This window comes from Belonocnema kinseyi, chromosome 8 (assembly GCF_010883055.1).
Source record: "Belonocnema kinseyi isolate 2016_QV_RU_SX_M_011 chromosome 8, B_treatae_v1, whole genome shotgun sequence".
NCBI classification, from domain to species: domain Eukaryota; kingdom Metazoa; phylum Arthropoda; class Insecta; order Hymenoptera; family Cynipidae; genus Belonocnema; species Belonocnema kinseyi.
In genome coordinates, this window is record NC_046664.1 from 31477557 (window position 1) to 31497519 (window position 19963).

General features: G+C 35.2%; 1 protein-coding gene across 1 annotated transcript in view; it reads right to left on the reverse strand.

The window, feature by feature from the left end:
• LOC117179063 (nesprin-1-like) overlaps positions 1-19963 on the reverse strand; it is a 296643-nt gene that overhangs the window by 129293 nt on the left and 147387 nt on the right. Inside the window, exons 4-20 of the mRNA XM_033370700.1 lie at positions 18650-18745; positions 18470-18553; positions 17603-17695; positions 16563-16741; positions 13927-14329; positions 13674-13820; positions 13000-13540; positions 12464-12759; positions 10941-12328; positions 10697-10805; positions 3842-10427; positions 3465-3753; positions 2851-3370; positions 2126-2767; positions 1930-2004; positions 1313-1465; positions 568-1223 (exon numbers count right to left, since the gene is read on the reverse strand). Of these exons, the coding sequence (XP_033226591.1) occupies positions 568-1223; positions 1313-1465; positions 1930-2004; positions 2126-2767; positions 2851-3370; positions 3465-3753; positions 3842-10427; positions 10697-10805; positions 10941-12328; positions 12464-12759; positions 13000-13540; positions 13674-13820; positions 13927-14329; positions 16563-16741; positions 17603-17695; positions 18470-18553; positions 18650-18745 (12257 nt within the window). The remainder of the gene's footprint in view (positions 1-567; positions 1224-1312; positions 1466-1929; positions 2005-2125; positions 2768-2850; positions 3371-3464; positions 3754-3841; positions 10428-10696; positions 10806-10940; positions 12329-12463; positions 12760-12999; positions 13541-13673; positions 13821-13926; positions 14330-16562; positions 16742-17602; positions 17696-18469; positions 18554-18649; positions 18746-19963) is intronic.

Here is a 19963-nt window from a genome sequence, read left to right on the forward strand (position 1 = left end):
GAAATTTATTAGAACCTTATAAGTTTTTTGAAATCCAAAACAGCTCTTAAACATTAGTCGATCAGATCCAAACAACTTCTTTAGCATAGGCAATGAGAAGTTTCGTATCAACATATAAATAGTGCTGATCAGTTTATTAGCATATATACATGAACAAAATTCTTAAAAAGGATAAAAAATGAAATGGCTTAGCATCAGATTCTCAGATACTCCATAATATATCTTCTAATACAAACTAACATCAGCCGTATCAAAATCGATACCCTTGAACCATTGAACCACTATCTACAATTTTGCAAGTATTGGTTCTAAAGAAATTCTTTGGTAATCAACATCGGAAATATCTACAGGAAGGGACCCTAACAAATGCATCAGAAGAAAAAATTCTCAGTGGGCGTTCGGAAAAATCTCCCAATAAGTCGTAACATGTAACCCAAAATAAATAAAACTTAGTAACTGCCTTCAAAAACCTCATAGACAAACTTATTCTCACGAAACCAAAAACTTTTAACGAAATTGAAAAATTACTTAAATAGAAATATTGCATTATTATGTCGTATTACTTACTTTTCCACAAATCCAACAGCGCGTTTTAAGACTATCGCATGTCTCTCTCCCAATTCCTTCAGGATATTATCGATCTTATCTGTCCTATCTGGTAGATTATCAGCCTTGTCGCGAAGATTTATTATATCTTGCTGATGGAGTTGAGCATCATGCAAAAATGTTCTGTAGATCTGCAATTGTGCACGCTTTTCGTCCAGAGTATTCTTTAATTCCATTTCGGGTTTCAAATGAGTTTCTGCGACCTTGAGCCATTTTTCAAATGCTTCACTGCATTCATCAAATCCGGACCAGCAGAAGATTTTTGCTCTAATTTCTCGTTCGGTCGAGGTTACACCATCGTAAAGAGACTCAATGGCCTGTTGAAGGTCCAGCAACTGTTGGCGAATTATTTCTCTTCCTTCGTTGCCTGTGGTGGGATAAAGACGTTCACCGGCTTCTACTGTCGAGTTTACTAGCAATGCCAATGAGGCTTGTCTCGTGAGTAACTCGTTGAGAGTATCAATGTGTGCGACCAATTCCTCACGTGTTCCGGATATGTTGTCTCGGGTCGCTTGGTATCGTTGCTGCGCAGCCGTTAGACGTTCCAAACATTCTTTGTATCGCTCTAAATAGGCTGCGTGATCCGAGGTTGCTTGCTCGCATTTTTTTACTAATTCCTGTAGAAGAAAAGAAATAAAATGGACTAGAGATTTGTAGAAATAAAAATTGGAACGACAATTCAAATTAGAGTGACTGGAATCAAGACCTTTGCAGTTGTTTGAATTGACTGGAATCTAGAAGTCACTTGCTGGACACTAGCAGAAAATCTCGTCTCTCCACTGATTTGAATCAGATCTGATGAATCGTCACTCATCTTATCAAACTCAGCTTCATTCTGCCTCAGATTCACTAGCAGAGACTGAAAAAATCGATAATATATCAAATTTGTTGGTTGAATATAAAATAATTTGCGATGCTTTAGAACAGTTCCCAATGAAAGTTCAGTTTTAAAAGTATAGTAGAGCTAGAAATGCTGAAAAAGCAACAAAATGCTAAATGGTGATTAATAAGATGACCCAATGCTTTGGCAGAATACTTAACTAGTGAAGAAAACTATATTTTATTTGAGGATCAAATTTCATCTATTATACAAGTGACAGATAAATTAATCTTCAAACAAAAGAAAATTTATCTTCTGAAAGCTGTGAGAGAATTTGTCTTGAAATCAGTATCATTCCAGAAAATGAAGAAGCTTAAATTATAGAAGAAGCTTTAATTGAAATCAAATCTTAAAAATGCTGAAATCAAATGCTGAAAGGCAAATGAAAATGAAGTATTATACATCCCAATCACCAAACTTTTGGGGGTGCTTTCAGATCTTACTTGATCAAGGTGGTCACCAAGAGCCACCAATTCCATTGCATCGATGTTCCGAACTTCCATAATCTTTAGGAGATCCTGAGGAATTTTATCATCAGAATTTTTACCATTGTAATAAAATTGAACCCTCTTCGCCAACTTTATTCAGGTATTGTTTATCAAATGTGTGAATCAAAAGCAAAAAAATGTATGAACTTACCTGATACTTTTCAAGTTGCTCTTGTTTCTCTTCGATTGTGTTCTTCAAGGAGTAATTTTTAAGTGAATTTTCAGCTTCAGACAGCCAAAGAAGCAATCGTTCCAATGAATTTTCGTATTCACTCCATTGCTGAATCCTCTCCTCAATACAGCGAACAGCATCACTTACTGCATTGGAAAATTTCTTATTCTCAAATCTCAGATTATTTAAATCCCTTTCCATCGATTCCTGTGATCTTGGTGACAAAATTCGAGAATTTTGAGCAACGTGTTTCTCCAACAGATTTAGTTTCATTTCTCCTTCATTAAGATTATCCTGAATCTCAATAACTGTTAATAGTCTAGCCTGGAGAGCTGCTTTGTTTCCTGTAGAGTCACTACAGTTTGACAGAGTTTCCCACTGCTGTTTCTGATAGGCTTGATAAGCCTTCTGCAAATCGTGGAACTGTTGTAGCATATCGACAACTGATTCCAAGTTTGCTATTCCTTTTTGTGAAGCCTCTACCAATTTCTCGTATCTTTGTGAAACTGAATCCACTTTTTGAATGTCTATTGGCGCTTGGGAGACTTGAGCTAAGGCGTTTGCCTTTTCAGAAACACCTTCGATAATTCTTTTGTGGGAAAGTATCTCCTGATGCATAGCCTTGAAATAAAAAATCAGTATTAATAATAATCTGTTTCATGAATAATTAGTTGCTCAACAAATCGGTAAAGCTGGTAACTTACTCTGTTCTTCAACAATTTTGATCGAACTTCCTGTAAGGATGTCCAACCATTTCCAGAATCTTGTTTCATCGCTCTTTCCATTGCATCGAGCCAGGACAAAATTTGTTGTAGGGTTTCTTGGTAACTCGACCACTGGAGACTCTGTGCATCTTGTTTCTTCTGTTGTTCCAGAATTCCATCAGCCAAACTGTCCCATCTTTCTCTGGCTTTTCTTAATTCTTGTCGGATTTGTTCTCGGCCTTGAGCAGAAGTATCAGGAAGAATCCTTTCACCAGCTGCTGTCAATCCTGATAAACGATGCTCTGCCTGTTCACGTTCTGTAAAGAGAACTTGCAACTTTGGACCTTTTGCTTCCAAATTTCCTCCAATTTCTTCTTTCTTCAGGACATCAAGATTCTGTTCGAGTGGAGTCAGCCAAGCATCTATAGCCTCTAATCTTTCTTTGTAGGCTTTGTGGTCGTCTAGGATGCTCTGGCTACGACTGATGACTTCTTTACTCAAAGCATGCAGTTGTTGATACCTGTAAATAATCAGACATTTTATTCGGGTTCAGACTGAAAACAACTTTAATCTCTATCTTTCTAAATTTAACCAAGGATATTCAATTTACAAACCTATTGCTGATTTGAGAGATCAGAGGCTTGATTCGTTCGACCCCACTTGAATTTAGAAGACCATGAGATTTGTCAACAAAATGATCTATCTCTTTTTCTTGTTTAAGAATGATTTCACGTTTTTCTTTAAAGGCATTTAGGCGGTCTTCCTTCTCTTTCAAAGTGGGCTGTAATTGCTGATCCCTAAACGCTGCTTCCATTCCACGGAACCAGCTTGTATGGGCTTCCAGCTGATCCTCAAAGTCCTGCCATTTTTCCATAGCTGCATTCTGTTGAGTCTTTGCCGATTCTAAACAAATAGGAGTTGCAAAAGATGAATTTCAATTTCAGTTCGGTCTTATAACACATTTTATTATTATAATGAAATAAAAACGAACCAATTTCACTTAGATATTGCTTTAAACTAGCTTCCAATGCAACTAGCTCCTTATTTACAGCCTCCTGACCCTTAGGAGCTGTACTTTTAATTACTGCAACTGCAAGGTTCTGTAATTCCTTCAAAAATTCTTTTCCTTTATTTTCCCCGTCAGATAATACAGCAAGTGTAGCTAATCTTCGAGAAATTTCACTCCTCTCCCCAGAAACATCGTTGCAATCAACCAGCTTCTCACTTTCTCCGGTTAGCCAATCACTAAATCCAATACATTTCAAATTGAATCGATTATGCTTATCAGCACAATCCTCTAAGTTGTCCAATAAATCACGAGACTTCGAAACTATGTTCTGGAATAACTGTTTGATCGACTGCAGGTAGACATTTAAAGAAGTGTCCTTCGTTTGATCAACCAGCTGCTGAGCCTTATCACAAACTGATTCCACCAAGGTTTGATGGGACATGATCTCTTGATGCATGATCTTATGATTTTGCAACTGAGCTCTTTTTTCTTCCAAAGTTGATTTCAACTCTGTATGCTGATGCATTGCCCTCTCAACATCTCGCAACCAAGCAGTGAGTTGTTCCTGTGAAAGTGAAAACTCAGCAAATTGCATCAAACACTGATCAAGTTTCTGGGTTGCTGATTGCAAATCTTCTGAAAATCCATCCCAGAGTGTTCTTAAGTTCCTTAACTGTTGTCTTACTATTTCACGACCTTCTGGTGACGTGTGAGTATAAAGTTTTTCTCCAAGGTCGATTATGGATTCAAAACGAGCATTTTCTTTTGTCCTAGTATCTCCCATATTTCGAATACACTTCTGACGATTTTGAAGAACAGATAGATCCCCGACTATTTCACTATGCTTCTTTAGTTCATCCTGAACAACATTGATCCACTTTACGAAATGGCTGTACTTTTCATTAAACGCTCCATGTTCTTTTACAAATTGTTCATAACGAGTCACAGCTTCCTTTGCCTGGTTTCTGATTGCTTGGTACTTAGTAGCCTGTCTTGAAACTCTATTTGCCAAATCAGATTCAGCTTCCACATTTTGACTTTGTTCGATAGCAGAATTAAACTCACCACCTTTTGCTGCGATTTCCTCTTCCAGATTCTTTAGCTTCTTCAAATGATTTTGCTTCGCTTCTTCTGTACTTTTCAAACTCTGGTCTTTGACCTGAACCTCCATTTGTTTCGTCCAGGCTTCAAGAGCTTCAATAATCTTCTGGAATTCCGACCACTGATCAAAAAGACGGTTCAGCCTATCTCGAGTGGCTTCAGACTTAATTAGGAATTCTTGCCAGATCTTCTTCTGCTCATCAAAGCATTTTAAGAGAGCTAAGTGTCCAGCTATGGAAGTCTGTTCGAGAATGATGTTGAGCTGTTGATTGCAATCTTCAATTAAATGATCGCCCTCTTCCTTCTGTTTAAGGACGTTATCTATTAAATTGATCTTTGCTTTAGCAGCATCTCTTTCGATTGATAAATCGCCAATAACTGGGGCAGCTTCATTCACAATCGCATTTATCCAATCCCTCATTTTCTCGAAAGTTTGGAGATAAGCTTCATGGTTTGATACATGCTTCTCAGCTATATTCACTTTTCCTTCTACATTATCAGAGAGTTTATCATAAGTTTCAATAATACTACTGAGCATATCACTTGATTCTTCATCAGATACATTACCCAAACGTTCCTGCAATTGTTGTAAAATATTCTTATGAAGAGCTACATCTTGAGCAATCGCTCTATATGAATGAAGAGCTAACTTCTTTTCTTGAAGAGTTGGATGCAGATCTTGCATTTCAGTTAGCTTCGTTTGAGCATCGACCACCCATCGTTTCACCTGAGTGTATTTATCTTCAAAGGAAGATCTATGCATCATGTCACTTTCAATCTTCTTATAAGTGGTGCTCACTCGATCAGCTAAAGCATCAACTCTATTCCTAAGGTTTCTCAACTCTGTTCGAATGATTTCTCGATGATTAGAATTGATCTTGGAGTATAAATTCTCTCCAGCTTCAACTGTTTGGTTCAAAATTCCCTGGCCTACTTCCCGGTTTTCATTGAAGGTCTTCAACTCCTTCAGTTTATTCTGGTAAAAGGTGATGGGCTTCGGTCCACTGATTTCATCAAAGGCATTTAGCTTCTTTTCAGCATCTGTAAGCCAATTTTCCAGTTCTTTTGCACTTGACTTGTACTGATCTCGTGTGGCTTTCAGCTCTTCAAGTTTCTTCAGTTGCTGATTGAGGAACTTCTGGATTGTTTGGTATCTTGCATTCAAATGCGCGACGAACTGTGCAACTCTAGATTCTGGACTGACCTGCGCTATCTGATCACCCACTATAGCTAACTCAGCCAATTCACTCTGAAACTCTGAAACGGTACATTTTAAGCTATTTATTTCCTCAATCTTAGCCTCAATTTCTGGAGGATTGATCAAAGAGGACCCCTCTATTCTGATTTTACTCTCTATCTCTTTCAACCAGGAAACAACGTTCTCTGAAGTTCTTTCGTAACGTTGCCATAATGCAATATTGCTCTCTAAAATATCTTTGATATTTGCATAATTACCCTTCAAGTTCTCAAGATCACTTGAAACTTTCTCCCGCTCAGCATGTAAACCTGTCATGGTCTCAACGCTTTCGACAGTTTCTAATAATTTCAAAAAGTAGTCACTATCAGTTTTCCTAGCATCGCAATCAGCAATTCCAATAGCCACATCATTTAGGGATGTCATCTTGACTTCGAGATTATACTTGTCGCTGCTTTGTTCAGGTTCGCACCAGGCTATCTTTTCTTTATGCACTGCGACCATTCTCTGAAGAGCTCCAAATTTCTCATGATAGAGCTTTGTCAAAAATGCAACCAAGGTCGCGTTCACCTTATCAGCATGACTTGCTACTCCATCTCTTCTAAGCTGGAGAGCTTGAAGTTCTTTAGGTAAACTAGATCTTGAAATTGAAGGATAGTTAGCAGCCATCTCTGTTAATTTCTCATCAATCTCTGACAGAGAGTAGTCACATTTTTCTAGCTCTTGCTTCAACTTCTGGCATTTGTTGATTCTACTTAAGATTTTCGTATTCTCTCCCGTAAGATCATCACACTTGATAATGTCTTCTCGAATTTTGGAAATAAGGTCACTCGACTTCTTCAACTCTTGACGAATGCTTTTCTCTTTATCACTTAAAGTTGAGGTCAAGGATTCCAACTTATCTGCTGATTCCTTAACAACTTTAAATTCATCATCGAGAAGCTGACTGAGAGCACTTAGCGTAGGTATTTCAGCACTGTTGTTTAACTTAACAAGCTGCTCTGTCTTATTGGTAATTCCTTTACGAATTACTTGATAGGCTGGAAGCTCCTCATAGTATTTGGCCAATCGAGCTTGGCCAGCTTCAGCATCTGACAGACGTTCGATGGCTGAAGTAAATACTTCATTTGTATCACTTAACCATCTAGTAAGTTCGTATTTCGCTTCATCAACTTGCTTCCAAATAACCACTTGGGTCTCGGAAATTTGCGTTTTCTCTACCAGGTTCGAATATATCTTTTGGTACTCTTTCCTCACTTTAGACAAATCAGATTCAATCGATTCTGTTTTGAACGAAGGCATCAGCGAAGCTTCTTTGATAATCTGCTGGCCTTTCACTTCCATCTTTTCAAGGAACTGTTTACCCCTCTTTAAAGTTTCCAGTTCTCTCTTATATTTATCCAAGACAACTGTAGCCTGGGTTATATCGTTTGGAACTTCTTTTGCAGATTGGCACAGATTGTTCGACTCTTCTATGAGAATGCGCAACTTCTCCCTGGCTTCTTGGTACTGTCGCCAATCATTGTCCATTTCGACGTACTTCCTCTTATTTTCATAGAGAAGTTCATTTACCTTCTCCCAATTGGCATCAACTGATGATAGGACTACTTGAATGTTGGTCATTGCTCTCTGATCTTCTCTTAAGAGATTATCACCTTCTCTGTGCAACTGAGCTTTATCATTTACACACTGTTGATGTTGTTCGATCAGATCATTGATTGTCTCTACGGTTGGCGACAGTTTCTCACAGGTGTCAACTTTGTAAATAACTTCTTGAAGAGTGGTCTGAGTACCAACAATCTCTTCACTAATCTTTTGTTGCAGTTTTCTGAAATTATCCCATCTTGCTCCAAGGCTTTCAAGCTTATCTCTCTTCGTGGCTAGCTCATTTCTTAAGGTCACAGCTTGGACTTCTAAATTATTAACCAAAGCAGATGCTGTTAGAGGTTCCGCTTGCTCATCACGAACATGGACACCTAAGGCACTATCTACCATTGGAACTTGCTCCTTCCAGAAACTTATTTTTGATTGCACACCTTGCAACTCTGATGAGATGCTTTCCAAATCAGTGATTGTGGGTTTTCTGGCTTCTGATTGATACTTGCAGTGACTCAGCTGAGCACTTGCTTCATTTCTCCAACTTAGGAGCTCGGCCCACTTTTCCAAACCCTTCTTCTTTTGCTGAAGATCATCTTCCAGGTTCTTGTATTTCGCAGCTAAAGAAGTGTAAATTTCATCAAGTGCTTCAGCTTCTTGCAAAGAGCTTAAAGCTTTCAGACTTTTAATTTCATCATAAATAGCAGTATAGTTTGGTTGCTTCTCAGAATGCTCCTGTAGGAAGGCATGCACTGCCTGTAGGTTGGTGTCTACATTACCGATATCAACATCACTGATCTCTGCAGTGTTTGACCTAAGTCTGCTCATCCAATTCTCAAAATCAGTTATTTTTATCTGGAATTCCTGCCTTGCAAGAAGAGCATCTGATGCTCTATTTATCTGATGTCTAACCGTGTCTGCCAATTTGTTGACTCGGGACTTCATCTCTGAAACTCTGCTTTTCAAGTTCGTTGCCCCTTCGATAGATAATCCATGACTGATATGATCCGAGACTTGAGTAAGGGAAATCAGCTGAGCCTGATGATCAGAAATATCCTTATTAAAATCCTTCATTCTTATAAGTTCTTGCTCCAGTCTGCTAACCTCTGGTGTTTGGATATTTAGTTCAGCCATGGACATCTTCTCGCTTTTCTGTAACCACTCATTAAACTGTTTAGCATCTTGTTCAAAGGTCTTCCAAGAAGAAACCAGCTTATCTAGCTTCGTGGTTGTTTGTACAGCTACATCATGAATTGAATTCCAACGAGTATTTACTGCATCAACTTCATCAGGCGCAGCCACCTTACCAGCAATATGCTGACTTATCTGAGTGAGTTCTTGAAGTTGGGGCACATATTGATCACATCGTTTCTCGAATTCTTTAGCAACTCTAAGCATTTCAGTTGCTTGAACTAAAGTTGTTGGCTTGGCTCCAAGAGTTGTAGCTCTAGATTCAGCTTCTTCTATCCAAGGTTTCAATTTCTGAATACTAACCTCGTATTCTTTCCAGGTTTCTAGATTCTGAGCTTCCAAATCTTTCTGTTCGGCAATACTTTTATTCAAGGCCTCAACTTGCTGTCTAATCTTTTTTATATTTTCCTTCAACTGCTGAGCTTCTGGATGTGTAGCATCAGTTGAAATAAGAATGGTCGACTCTTGCTCGAGGGTCTTCAAAATCGTTATTTTTTCATGGATCTGTTTTTGCAGAATCTCAGTTTTGCGAACTCGCTCTTCAGGTGATGTAGATGCATCGATATTGGCAATGGATTGTGGAGCACTCTGCTGAGTCCAGGTTTTGAGGTCACTCAGTTTATTTTGGAAGGTATTCCATCTGACATTGTACTCCTTCAGCTCAATAACTTTCATCTCTACCTTCTCCAAAATGACTTCCAGTTTCTTCTCAGTTTCATGTACCTCTCTAGTCAGCTGAGGCTGTCTTTCGGGCGGAGTAACTTCGCACAAACTTTCATGAGTCTCTCTCAACATCCTCAACATATCTGACGCATCTTTTCGCAGAGAGGAGCTAAACTTCTCCTGTTTTTGAAGGTCTGATTGTATTCGGGAAGCTTCATAGTATCCAGCGGTTCTAATATTTTTCAGCTCATCTTCAGCTTGGGAAATGAGTCTTAAGATCTCCGCCTTTTGCTCTTCGTAAGCACTCCATAATTTTTCAGATACCTTCAAATTCTTTAAGGCTTCCATGCTCTGGCCGTAAGTTTCGTTCCAGCTAGATTCTAATTGTTGAACTTCTGACGAGATGAAGGATGGGGCATGCTGATCTTTCAGAAGATCTTTTCCGCGTTGTAACATGCTGACAATATTTGCTCTCTGTTGTTCCAACTGATTGATACGAGTTTCCTGATGCTTTACTGCATCTTTAATCTTCTCTGGAGTTTCCATTGCTGAGGGAACTGTGGACTGCTCTCGAACTTTATGAAGAAGAGTACAAACTTCTCGAACTTCTTTGCGATAAGTGTAACTCTTGGAGTAAATTTCTGTCTTGGTCATGGTAATTTCTATGGTTGGTATCAAGTTTTTGTATCGAGTTATTAATTGTTCAAGATGTTTTTGCTCGGTTATTGCTTCATGATCAGATCGGTTCGATGTGAGGCTGTCCAGAGTTTGAACCAACCACTTCATCGCCTCTCGTTGATTGTCAGCTTCGCGGCAGACGTTCTGCAAGGATAATAGAAAAAAAATTATTTGTGTTTCTAAATAAGTGCTGAATCAGGCTTTTCACAATCTCTAATCAGAAAGTTCGAAGAATAGAATGTGAAATGATGAGAATGTTTACTAATATTTACCGTCAAGGTGTGTAGCTATCCAAGGAAGCAGGATAGAAAAGTATCTATTTTAGGTATAGTTTAAGTTAAATCGGGGAATGCTTTTAGAAAAAGGGATCTAAGGAAGCTAGATATTTAAACTTAGTATTAAATTCTTCTTACCTGGAAGACAGTTTTTTCCTTTTCGAATTCTTCTAATGAAGTTACCTCTTGCAAGATAGTTCTCAAAGTGCAGTCAACTTGATCCATCCATCTAACCATTTCGTTAAACCTATAAAGAAATTATTAATAATACAGATACTGAAGATACTGATGCGCTTAACTACATAAATAAAATAACCATGTTAAAAATTTTTATTTCAAATTTTTACTTTTTTTGTGCTAAAAATATTTAAAAATTACTTACTTTTGCCTGTACGCAGCCCATTGTTCGGGAACTTGACGAAGTTGCTCTCTCAAATGCTCAACTCTTTGAGCCACGTCCTCCCACAACCTCTCAGCTCTTTGAGTAGTTTCGCCCAAGAAATTATCATCAGGCTGAACCTGAACATACGCACTACTGATTTTCTTCAAAGACTGCAAACAACGTTCAACTTGCACAACAATTCCACGATTGACAAAGAACTCCTTATTCCTTTGAAGAATAGTCCCCACATCTTCATTCTTGATAAGAGCCTGCTGTTCCGAATTAATCTCCATTTCAATCTCCTTCAGATACTGAGCAAAAGCTGCTTCGTCAAGTCTGAATTCAAGTCTCATCAGATGCAGAGGTGCAAAAGACAAAACTTCTTTCCAGCGTCTCTGCAGAGCATCAACAGCTTCTACAATTGGATCTTGTTGTTCCACTGGTAAAGAATTCCTTAGGTCATGACCAGCATTCACGAGATCTAGAATCCATCTTTCGTTAACTTTTCCAAAGAAATTTTTGTGATACTCAACAGATTGTCGATTGTCAATATGTTTGTCGTTAATCAGAGTTTCGGCAGCTGAAAGCCATTCAGAGATCTGTCTCTCACACTCTCTGAATTTGGTCCAACAGCGAACAGCTTCCTGAAGTTTTTGTTCCCAGACCTGAGCAAATTGGTAGACCTTAGAAAATCGCTCATTCAGTTGTCTTAGCTCAGTTCCTCCTTCCGCTCTGTTGACATCTGCATGAGCATCAACAGACTTGACGATGCTAGAAAACACTTTATTTTTCGATTCTAACATAGATTTGTAGTACAAACTTCTGGAAAAAAAAGCCTTGTGGCGGTCAAGTTGTGCCAGGGCTGAGTCTCTTCCTCCAGAAAGATTATAACTAGCCAATAAGCGTTCAGCTTCATCTAACCAAGTAGAGATTTCTCGTTGGCCAGCTTCTAGTGATTCTTGCTGAACCAGCAGCTGATGATAGAGATGTAGCTGCATAGGAATCAGAGCTCGAACTCTGACAAGGGATTCCTTTTCTTTTTTCAAGGTGTTCATCATCTTATCTACCTCATCTCTTGATAGATCTTGAATCAAGGTTTGGAACTTTCTACTGATGTTCTTGAACAGTTCCTCGATGCCATCGACTTCTTCATGGAGTTCTTTCAATCTTTCTCCGTATGCCTTGATTTTTTCAGTTGATGTCAGTTGAGTAGTGGAGAGATCGGCTTCTGCATTTCGCAACCAAGTTTGAAGAGTTTCAACTCCTGATCTATAATCTTTTCTGTTCCGCAATAAATCTCCAGCATGCATGTATTGTTTTGCTTCTTGGAAGAGTCTTTCCCATCTCGAGCTTAAGCTCACGTATCTGTCTTTCAATCTGAGCGCCACCTGATCAAATTTATATGTAATTATTAAAGGCTGATAACTTGTAAAGTTAAAACTGTTATACTTGTATCTATGAATATTCATAGATGGGTTGAACGCTCATTTTGAGAGAAGATTTCGAATTAAAACTAATCATACCTGTTCATCAGAAGTAGCAATCAGGAAACTGACAGTGTCTGAAAGCTGTTGGTATTTATCCTTCCACACACTAATATCCTGGAAGAACTCCATTTTTTCTTCTTCCGCGAAGTTTAAAGCCGGTTCAGCTTTAGCCAGCCAAGCTTCAAATTCGTCAGAAACTATCCTCCACCGACGCCAATAAGCGACCACTTCCTCGAGCATGCTTTGCACGCAACGAAGATCCATAGATACGTTCTTCCACTTATCGCCAGTTTCCCTCATGAAACGATCAATACTCAAACTTTCTTCGCGGTCTGAAAACGGAAATAATGCAGGTTTCAAAATTCAAGACAAGTTAAAATGCAGTCTTTCAAAACTAGAATAGCACAAAAAACATCAGAGATCTTACAAATGATAGTCTTCAATTCGGATAAAGAAGTTTATTTTTTAAAGATATAAGGTGGATTTTATTTTAATCAGAGATTTAAAAATCAGGTAGAGTTTGTTCAAATGAAATAAAATTATTAAATCCTGAAATGAGTAATCGATCTTACCAACATCTCCTTCTCGTTTGTATTCATCGACGACCTGTTGCATGTCCAAATAGGCCTTTTGGAACTCCTGAAATATTCTGTTTCTAGATACGAAATTTCTGTATTGCTCAAGCATATCATGAACCTTTTCCTCTGTACCATACTTTATGCTCCAGCCCTTTAGCTTCGTCTCCACAAGGAAGAGGAATGCAATAAGGCAACATTTATGCTCCAAGAACTTGAGTTTAATTCTCCTCTTGGCAGCTCGAGATGGAAGACTATTGAATCTTGAGGACATATTCTCCAATTGTTCTGGGGAAATTTGTCTCGCAAGAGATGAAGATTTAGCTCGTTGGAATTTTTCAGTTATAGTAGGCAAATCGAGGAAAAATTTTTTGTGGTCCTCCAGTTTGTTCGAAATAATGCTGGCAGTTTCCTCTGTCATTTCTTCTGGGATGTCTTCATCTGAATTCAAAATCATCTCTGCTCGAGCCAGCCATTTTCCCAAATCACCTAATTCTCCTGGAAGGGCGGAATCTAAGAACCACAACCATCGTAGCATCTGCAAAGAAATTTTATGAATTTCTTTATGGTCTCTTACTTCATTAAAAATTCGTTTCTTTTAGTTATTTTTTTTGTAGGGTTAGGAAGGGAACACGTTTTGTCCAATTAATAAAAAATCTTATTGCACTTACCTGCAATTCTAACTTCTTCCACAAACTTTGGATATGTTTCCAAGAATCCCGGGTAATGCTGATCATGCTTGGTGTATCAACTAAGCTCTGAAGTTTCTTATAAATCGGTAGTCTCTCATCCACCTCCCCTTTGAAGACTGCATACTCCTGAAATAATTTGTTCAACTTATCATCTCCAATTTTCATTCTTATCGCTTAAATAAATACCGATCTTTTTATTTGTCTGAACTAATTTTGTTCGTCAACAACTTACAGAGTAATTGAGAGGCAAAGAGTTGGTTCTATCAAGTTGTTCCAAATATCGGCTCCTTTCATTCAGCCATCCTAACAAGGAATCATATTCCTGCTGGATTGCAGCAAAGGAGTCAGGTCCAGTAGATTTTGGTTCTGGATATTTATGCAAAAATTGAGCCACGTAGGTCATAATGGATTTTTCATCCGGTTGGGGAACATCCACATCCTCAGGATCTAAAAGACGTGCAATTCCTAATTCCATTTCTGCAACCTGGAAGGCCGTTTCGAGTCGAGTTCTGTTGGATTCTGCTCTCATTTCAGCCAGGTTGACCAAATTGGCTTTGATGGCATCGATAATGGCTAGGAAGGCTATACCATCTCTCCAACTTGCTCCAAAATCTCTGACTTGAATCCCCATATCCCTAAGAAAAAAATTAAAAATGACTGTAAAATTAGAGTGCATCATGAGGTGATGCATTCTACGCCTTTTTTTAAGAAGACCGTTAACTCAGAAACGAGTCAAACTAAGAAAATCCCCGTAAAGAAATCTTACACCATTTATTATATTTGGTATATTTTGATTCTTAAATTAACCCCTACAGTTAATCTAGTTATAGCTTTTTTCAAAATAATAATTATTTTTTGTAGTATATGAACAATTTTCAAAACTGGTTTCCATAATCAAGTGTACCTTTCTTTCAATATCAATATTATCAATATTATCAATACATCAATATATATCAATATTCAATATCTTTTATCATCGCCTATTACAAAACCCTTTTTCTCAAGTTGTTCAAAGAAGAAATACTTGAAGATTGAAAGTAATTAAAAGTGAAAACTTGTTAATTTTAAAATAACTTAAATTTAGAATCTATAATCTTTGAAAAAAAAATCGCCTTACTACAAACCTGAATTTGAGAATTATTCAAAATTAAAATAATCTTCGAATTTCAGAAAACTTGAGTTTAAGAAATTATCTAAACTTGAAACATGCTGCTTAATCGTAAATCATTTATTGGATTAATTAATACAGTTGATGAAATTCAACAATGATATTTCTTGTTTCACATATTTGGTAATTATTTAACAATTTTCATTTGTTAACAGAAAAATTTCCTCCGTATATTGTTAAAAGTTATTATTTTTTGGAATTAGTGACACAATAAAGGAATTTTTCAAGTAAATTTTTTTAAAGATATTCAACAATTAAAAAAATTAATTGTTTAAAAAAATTGTATTTTTCCAAACTTTCTTTATTTATTTTAACCTTTTCACCTGTAAATCTTGATAAGTTACAACTAAATGTAATCGATAAGTCAGTTAATAAATGCGGCGAGTGATATTTTGTGTTAAAGACAGTTTGTATTATTATTATCATAATTAAAAATCATTCACGTACGCATTTGCATAGGAAATTTGAAAAACAATTTTTTTCAATATTTACACTCTGACGCTTATTATTCAGTTTTTTATTATTTCAGAACTTATATCCTATTTTTTTTTACCAATAATAATTTTAGTATTGATTTTTTTTAGTTATATTATACATTCTAATTTTTTATATCGATTTCGTTGATAAAAGAAAATAAGGATCAATAAGCGACATAGTGTAAGAGATTTGAAAAAACTTGAATTTTCCATCTTTATGAGAAAAGAAGCAAGTGATATTAGCTGTTTAAATAATTGCCAACTGTTTCTTTAAAAAAATGTCACTGTTAACGTTCATTATCTGCGACATTAATTTAGGAAAGTGTTTTTGTATAAATACTATTTGTTAAATTATTTATAAATACATATTTTTTGTTATAATTTATTCATGATTTTCAGGATGTAAAAATTGTTCAAAGAATCGAAAATTGTTTAAAAAATTTCCAAATATTCTAAATAAAAAAGATTACTTTTATCATTCGTTAATTGTGATATTAATTCCAGAAAGTAATAAATTTTTACGATTTACTGGAAAAAGCTATTAGGTAAAATTTATTAGAATCTTGTATGTTACCAAATACAATAATTAATGTTGCAGCACTTTAAAAAAATACCGTGTTTAGTATGAATTTGACATAAAACTGCTATGTTGATTTTTTTAGAGTATTTTCCGGGTAAATCCAAGAGAGTTGTCGGGGTAAAAATTAAAAAGTAGCAGGTGGAAAATATTCCCCGAACGTTCCTTAAGAGGCGAATGAACTTTGGCCCACAAAAAGTTAATAAGAAGTACTTTTTTTCCATTTTTCCGAAAACTGAGATTTTCCCACTTAAAAACGCACGATGATTTCAAAATCCCGGAGGGGTCCGGGTTAATGTTGACCTATTTGAAAAAATAGAGAATTTATTTTTCCTGAAAACAACAAATTGGGGGGGGGGGTGATTCACAACAAAATTTTAATTTTTGGACCACTCTAGTCTATTCACTATCAGAATTTAATTAATGTGTCATGTCTATGTGTACAGAAAAAATCCGTCCATTTGTACCGCAATTTTGGTACACATAATTCCCTTCTCCATATCCCGCTATTCGTAAAAAAAATCCGGCTATTCTTGTAAAAATTATTTTACAGTTGAAATAAAATTGACTGGGCCAGTATAATTTGTTATGTAGTTTATGGAAAACCTTAAATAAATCAGTTCCAAAGATACTGTGAAAAAACCTACTTTGGTAGTGCATTGGTGACCCACTGAAGTAATGTTTTTCGAGCTCCCTGTTTCCATTTTTCACTACTCTGACGTTTTCTTTCACTGGCAGCTGAACCTTGAGTTCCAATGCTTTCAAGACTGCTTTGGCTTCCCCAGGTTTGGCCCAGATATTCTAAAGCTCTGGTATTTTCTTCAATCTTAAATTTCAATTATATTATATTAGAAAATCTGAAATTTTATAAATTAAAAAAAACAGCTAGCGTGCGTACTAAGGTGACGCTCATAGACATCGAAATTCATGCAGTGATATTGCGAGACAATAAAATGATTTTGATCGTCAAGTCAAAGTACTCACCCTTTTGCGATCCTTTGATCGTAGCTTGTTTACATTAGAATATAATCGGTTAGCAATTTTAGCATTAATGTTACAAATGGGATTCAATTTCCTCAGCAACGAATAACAATGATTACTTTTAATTATAAAATTTATAAGAAAAATTAAACAGATTAATAAAATATATTAATATGTTTGGGGATTCGAACCCCTGACAGCATAGGAACGGAGCGATTGCAGTGTCGTAACAAACGAAGCCACAACTCTCTCCCAAGATTTAATTTTCGTAACAATTCTTTAAATAAATTTCCCTCTATTTACTGTTATAGTTTCTTTAAAAATTAATTCTGTTATACTAGAATTTACAAAATAATGATACAAATATTAAGTTAATAATAATTGTATTAGTGAGAGTTCAAATCGTTGCTGAGAACTTTAATTATTAAATATGATAATGATAAGATGATGACTATTCAGCTCGCTCCACTTTGTACAATTTTTTTAGTAATAATAATAATTTTAGTCCATTAAAATTTTAGAAAACTGTGGATTTTTGTGAGTTTGAAAATGTTACAGGTTTTGCAACAAGGTGCACCTGCTAATACGTTACATTTACGTGTCAAACTTTTTACGTAAGCAACTACCTTGCCAATACTGTTAATGTGCTTTATTATTTAATAAAGTTGTTTTTCTTAATATAAATAAATAATAGTTTTTAATCTACCTGGAAGTAGAGGATTATGGTCCATATGAGTCCTAGCACTACTGGAGGTCGACCATCTACGAGGTCTGACGAATTGATATTCACTAGTTTGATCTGAAACAATTAGAATTAATAAATTAAATTTAGATTTATTATAATATTTAAGGTAAACCAAAAGGCTTTTTTTAATGGGAAATTTTTCTTTTTTTTCAAAATATAGTCAAATAATGAAGATTGACCCCTAGAAGAAATCAATCGGAAGATTCTTAGTGCTGCTTCAGAAATAATGCTCAAATGGTAAAAAAGTCGAAAAATGATCTTTATTTTTGAATACATTGTATTTTATTATTAACAAGAAATCAATAAAACAGTATTGGATTCACTATTTAGGAAATCTATTAGAGTTATAAGACAAAAACTGATTTTTGTTTGGTGATTTGCTTCAGCATAATGTTTCTAGCAAGCCATTTCTGCCGATTTCTGGTTTACTAAAAGAATGATTAAAATTTCAATTTTTAAATTTTTTTAGTACATCAGAAACCGAGAGAAATAGTATGAATTGCATATACACGTCAAGAACTCAAACAAAAATTTGTTTTTAATTTTTTTCTTGCAACTCGAATAGGTCTCCTAAATGATGGACCCTAACATTTTTTATTCATTTGTTTCTACGAATAAAAAAATATATATAACGATGCAGATGATTTTTCGATATTTTTGCAGTTTAGCAGTTAGAATAATCCGATCGGGTTCTTCTAGAGGTCAATCTTCATTATGCGACTTATATTATAGAAAAGACAAGAAAGCTTTTCATTAAAAAAAAGCCTTTTTGAATCACCATATTAATTTTCTTATCAGAATTATTATATTTTAGAAGGTTTAACTTACTTTTTTGCTTTGTAAAAATTGAAGTGCAGTATTGGCATTGCTGAGAAAGTGTGGTCTCCTCAAATTTCGTCCTTTTTCCAACGGCTGAAATTTCAATGTAAATTTTTTATGTATAAAAAAAATTAAAATAAGACAACTTTATAAAGTTATAATTAGTATAGATGAATAATTTCTATTTACCAATTTTTCACCGGACAGTACTTCCAGTAAAGCTAGTAATCGTGTCCCGTCTTTCAAGTCTTCAATCAAATCATTTACACGAAGAGGAGGAACTCGCTAAAAATAAATGATTTATTTTATCTTAATTATGTAATTTCCATAGACTTGAATGTGAAATAAACTATCATATTAATACTTTTAAATTAATATAATTTGAATTTAAACCATAGTTTCCTGTGGAGTCCTGAATAAATTATGTAACCTTTTTTTTAATGTTGAACCACTCATAGTACATTTTTAGAGTCCGTAAGATTAGGAACCTCCCCCCTTCCCTATTTTATGTAATTTTTTCCAAATAAATTTTGCTCGTAAATTTATTTAGGGGTTATCCCAAAATTATGCAAGAAGACTTGGGAAAGGGGGATTTGATAAAATCTTAATTTTTTTTATAAATTGACAAAGTAGTTCAATTTTCAACCAACAAGTTGAACTTGTATTATAAAAAAAACTGAATTTTCAACTAATAATGTAATAGCTGGTAATAGTTCATATTTTAAACAAGGAAATATTTTTATTCAAAATAAAAAACAGTTGAATTGAACCAAAAACTACGAATTTTCAACAAAAAATTTGAAACCTCAAGAAGAACAGAGTCCTTTTTAATTAAACAATTGCACTTGAAAAAAAGAAGACATTTCTACCAAATAGTTGAATTTTCAACCATGAAGACTAATTTTGCACCAAAAAATACGAATTTTGAAGAAAATTCATAAATCAGTAAACAAATAGTTCCATTTTTAAAATATAAAATATCAATTTGTTAACCAAAAATTCAATAGTTAAATTTTTACTTTAAAAAAATTGAATAAACTATCAAAAAGTTAAATTTTATACCAAAATGTCGAATATTCCAGCCAACAAGAAGCATTTCATAACAATTTTGAATTTTCAACGCAAGAATATGAATTTTCAACAAGAAAACTTAATTTTTAACCAAATTGTTAAATTAAATTTAAATCACCTAATTTTGAACAAACAAGAGACGAGTTTTCAAAAATAAATTGAATTTTAAATCTAGAACGATAAATTTTTTACGAAAAATTATATTTATTCTTTCAACTAAAAAAAACACATATTTCCCATAAGGGAAAAATACTTTTTTGAACATTTTATTCAGACTCTTCAATATTAGGTAAATCCAGTTGAAACTCAACGTTTGTCTTTATTATTAGCTATAGAATATAAATGAATAACAACCTTTCAAATATTACCCCCATAAGTTTATTTTACAAGGTACCAAAAAAATCCCATCAGTGTAAATTTTAGTTTTGCGAG